This window comes from Aptenodytes forsteri, unplaced genomic scaffold (genome assembly GCF_000699145.1).
Source record: "Aptenodytes forsteri isolate BGI_AS27 unplaced genomic scaffold, ASM69914v1 Scaffold44, whole genome shotgun sequence".
NCBI lineage: Eukaryota > Metazoa > Chordata > Aves > Sphenisciformes > Spheniscidae > Aptenodytes > Aptenodytes forsteri.
The window spans coordinates 552,053-555,678 of record NW_008794213.1 but is presented as its reverse complement, the minus strand read 5'-3'; the positions used below and the strand labels follow the sequence as shown (position 1 = coordinate 555,678).

The window sequence follows — 3,626 nt, the reverse complement described above, 5'->3', positions numbered from 1 at the left end:
CCAAAACACCGCATCCCCCCCCCCCCCCCATGAACTGTCCACCACTTCTGTGGGGAATGCAAGCTAGCTGCTTCAGGATAAAAGCATCACTTTTGAATCAGAAGTGTTTTACTATTGACAGCATGGCTGAGCAGGTAGTACAAAATCGCATATTGGAAAAGGTAAATCATTTCCTCGCAGAGCGTTATTTCAGCTGTGGAATAATCTAAGGGTTTCGTTTTCCAAATGGGTTGTCTAGAAGAAATAAAAAAATATTAGTAGTAGGGAAGGTGTTCCTGCAGACTAACTTCATGTTGTAGTTAATTCTGAAAATTATGCAACTGTAAAAAGCAATCAAAACCTCCAACAACATGAGATAACTTTAATTGATCATTTGTTTTGAGAGTGATGCAAGCCTATGAATCAGCAAGAGTTGTGTAACATACTTCATATAGTACTTCTAAAAGGGGAGGCTGTGTTACTATTATTAGCAGAAGTGTAGTTTCATTGCCGGAGCACCAGGCTGGCAGCCAGAAGACCTGTGCTCTAATTCAGGTTCCATCTGTGCCTGCTGTTTTGGGAAAAACAACTCAAGAACTGCTGCCTCAGTTTCCTTTTCTGTAAAATTTAAATTGTGCAAAGGCTGTTGTTTATGAATTCCTCAGTTTTGAGCATGAAGAATTTAAGTCACTAAACGTTAATACCACTTAAGCTAGAGGCCAGTCCAGTTGCCACCAAAATTGAAGGAAAATTTCCCATTGACGTCAGTGGACTTTGAGCAGCCATTCATGGAAATCCTGGAGAATACACGCAAGCCCTAGTCAGGCTTTTGAGACAATAAACATAAGTTGTAAAACTTACGTTTAAAGATCTAGTACGAAAACCAGCTGAACAGGTAACTAGAACTCGAATGCAGCAAACCACGTAGTTTAGCAAATTATTAATGTAGCTGTTCTCTCAGTAGGTTTGAACTTCTTCACCGTCTCCTAAAATAAGCTGATATGTACTTTAAGCTTAATCTTGTCATCCTGCTGCCGTCCATTTGCATAGGGCTAATACAGAAGGACTGCAAATTCAGAGAAGAGAAGGCATTGTATTATTTCTGCATTGGGCTTGTTACTCAAAAATATATCACAAGGGTAGATTAATTGGCAGTTACAGTGATTAACATTACTTCATTTACTCTAAAATAAAATAAACAAGATGGAAACTTATTCAGAAATTTGTGTCTAATGTATGATCTGCTCCCACCTCTCTTTCACAAGTTCTCAGTGAAGACTGTCTACCCTACTCCATGCTGCCACAAATTAGTTGGCTTAGGGGCCAATGTGCTGGTACAGGCTGTCCCAGGAGTGACCCATATTCACAGTTCTGTCCGAAATACCACCCTTTCGCCTGAGGTCCTAAACTAGACGTGGAAAGGGTCAGGCACTTCGGGCAGCATGTGAAGCCCAACACTTGCTTGATGTTTCCTTTCATACCTGCACATGGAAAAGACACTTAGCTTAGTGAGCCACTGCCATACCCACATGGGAGATGGGGACATGCCTATTAGACTCTGGAGAACAAGTAGTCAAGGGGTAGTGGCAAAGTTTACCTGACTTGTACCAGTCTGAACCTCTGAAATACTTGAATTGCTGTGAGTGTGATCTCGGAGACAGCATTTGCTCTGCTTGCAAGATAGCCTTCACAGTGTTGAGGGCCATTCAGTCTAGCCTAACTTCCTTCATGTTGGCGATGCAACAGATGAAACCTCAGTCTTTGAAAAGCTAGGTATGTTTGTGTCACCGCCTCCTTTGTAAGTCTGTCCTGACTAAAGAGCCACCTCTGTTGGCATTTGCAGTGAGTCCTGTATCCCCAAATCTCAAAACTTGAGCTGACATGGAGGCTATGTCTTGGCAATGAGGTTGACTATGGCAAACCTAGTGAGATAATCAGTGTCCTGGAGACACGTCTTTCGAGTGGGTGAAAACCTTGCAGGGTCCCAGAGGTTCACAGTATGTAACTGTGTCCAGGGTTGCATACTGAATGCAATGTGCAGCATGTCATCTCCTTTAGCCTAGTTTTTACCATTCTTGGTTCCTTGGGGAGAGCATTACTTACTTAGTATGCACTAGACTTTATAATGAATTTTTACTGCATTACTATTTCTAAAGAAGTTCAGTGTCGTTGCCTGTCTAGTGGTAGTTTCAGGTTGGTCAGCATTGCTGGCAAATTCCACCAGACAACTTCTAAAGCTGACATAGGTTATAGACTAGTATATAAGCAACCTTATTTATAGGAAAATATACATGTACAGTTCTAGTACACTTAGCAGTTGTTGAAGTGATAACTCCATTACAGAAGGATTATGTATCTGTTAATAAATGTCAACTACAGTATTGAAATTCCTCCAGCAAACAGATGCAAGCCAAGGTTGTTTATTGCTGCAATGGCTGTCTTTGCCGGACCTGTGCTTTGGTGTAGAACAAATCCATTAATTTCCTTTTCCAAAGATGGGTCCCAGTCGTCAGCCCGTACTGTTACAAGTAGTCCTGGTATTCAAAGGGGTCAACTGTGCTGCCTAGTATAATAGGGAGTAGTTCATAAGGTTGTTCTCTGGTAGTTCTCAGAGCAGTTTTATTATGGAGTTAATTAGACCCAAAGGGGTTGACAGGCAGAGCAGGTAAGCTTTTATTGTGATACTTTGTAGTGGTAATAAATATTCTGTTTGATTCTGTCAGATATGGCCAGGATATGGAAGTGCGGCTGTCAAATGAGCAGGAATCCCTGCTATATAACACTAAAAGCGGAGAAAACAAAAATAATGCTAACTGGGTCTTTTATTCTGTTCCAGTGTCGCCCATCCAAAGGCCGAAAGAGAGGTTACTGCTGGTGCGTGGATAAATACGGACAGCCACTTCCTGGGTATGATGGGAAGGGAAAAGATGTCCACTGCTATAACTTGGAAAGCAAATGAGGGCTGGGTGCCAGCTCTTCTGGCATCTGTGCGTGGCCTCTGGACCTCGCAGAGACCTTGGAGGGGCTGGGCAAACACTGTGGACTGTGTTGCGCATGGAGTAACCAAGCGCTGCCTCCTGCGGCGGATGGAGAGTCGCAGCCTCTGCGGACACTGCTGCAGCTGCACCCCGCCACCGACATGCGTTGGGCTTCCTATAGGACGTGTAGGGAGCTCTGAATTCCCACGTAAACCTGCACTATTGATACCCAGAGAGAGAGGCACTTCAGGATGGATTCAGGGAGTCTCCACTGACTTTTTAAAGAATGGCCTGTGACCAATTTGATCCCGAAAGATACTGGTTTTTTATTTTAAAGAATTTATAGATTGTAAGCTTGTAAAAGTATTAAAGAAAAAAAACAAAACAAAATCAAAAAAAACCCACAAGGATTTAAAAGTTAAGCTTTTTTTACAGGTCTGACGGGAAACTTATCGAATAAAGACATGGCTATTTTTTCTGTAAAATATATTATGAATATTCTGTTAGTCTGTATTTAATATAATTGTTTTTTAATAAACTTTATTTAAATGTAACTTGTGAATACCAAATACTACACAATAATTCTAGTGTATACTTCTGTATGCAAAGAGAAAGAAAGGGTATGGAATGATTTACAAATATGTATAGATCCATACGCATACACACTGA

The 3,626-nt window shown here is 41.5% G+C and overlaps 1 protein-coding gene across 1 annotated transcript in view; it reads left to right on the top strand.

Moving 5' to 3' along the window:
• IGFBP3 (insulin like growth factor binding protein 3) overlaps positions 1-3,405 on the top strand; it is a gene marked incomplete at its 5' end in the record, with an annotated part of 13,864 nt that extends 10,459 nt beyond the window's left edge. The window contains one exon of the mRNA XM_009285350.1: positions 2,816-3,405. Within this exon, the coding sequence (XP_009283625.1) occupies positions 2,816-2,938 (123 nt within the window). The remainder of the gene's footprint in view (positions 1-2,815) is intronic.
• Between the last annotated feature and the right edge of the window lie 221 nt (positions 3,406-3,626).